The 548-nt window shown below is 62.2% G+C and overlaps 1 protein-coding gene across 1 annotated transcript in view; it reads left to right on the top strand.

Moving 5' to 3' along the window:
- The window catches only part of LOC104075033 (BPI fold-containing family B member 4-like), a 9233-nt gene that overhangs the window by 2528 nt on the left and 6157 nt on the right, over positions 1-548 (top strand). Inside the window, exon 3 of the mRNA XM_009575378.1 lies at positions 40-274. Coding sequence (XP_009573673.1) covers positions 40-274 — 235 coding nt within the window. The remainder of the gene's footprint in view (positions 1-39; positions 275-548) is intronic.

Raw genomic sequence — 548 nt, 5'->3', positions numbered from 1 at the left:
GGGGGGACCCCAGAAACCCTCCCAGAGGCTGGCCGGCAGCTGGTGGCGATGTCCCCAGGGGCAACATCCCCGCAGGGGTTGCTGGAGGAGCGCTGGGACAAGGAGGTCTGCTTGGTGACGGAGGTCTCCTCAGCACGGCAGGGATCCTCGGTGGCCCCGGTGGCCTTCTTGGCAGAGGAGGGCTTCTGGGCAACGGAGGGCTGTTGGGAGGCGGTGGCCTGCTCGGCGTCCTCGGGGAAGGCGGCTTGCTCAGCACGGTCCAGGGGCTCACCGGGTAAGGACAGCACCGTCCGGGCTCCTTGCAGGGGGAACCTCAGACCTTTTGGGGGGGAGCAATGGTGATGCTTCAGTAGATGCTCAGGTCTGGTTTGGAGCTGATGCTTTGAGATAAATGCTGCCTGGAACTCCCACCAGGTTTGCATTGCTGGCTGCAAAAAAGCCTCTTGAACAAGAAAAGTTAAAGGAAACAGGAGTTGAAAGGCGCTTGCCCGTAGAGGGTGCACGGAACTATACGTTGGCCCTGACGGACCAGGGCACCCGCTGCCAGA

The sequence above is a fragment of the Fulmarus glacialis genome, unplaced genomic scaffold, assembly GCF_000690835.1.
Source record: "Fulmarus glacialis isolate BGI_N327 unplaced genomic scaffold, ASM69083v1 scaffold33143, whole genome shotgun sequence".
NCBI classification, from domain to species: Eukaryota; Metazoa; Chordata; class Aves; order Procellariiformes; family Procellariidae; genus Fulmarus; species Fulmarus glacialis.
This window is presented reverse-complemented; position numbering and strand designations above follow the sequence as displayed.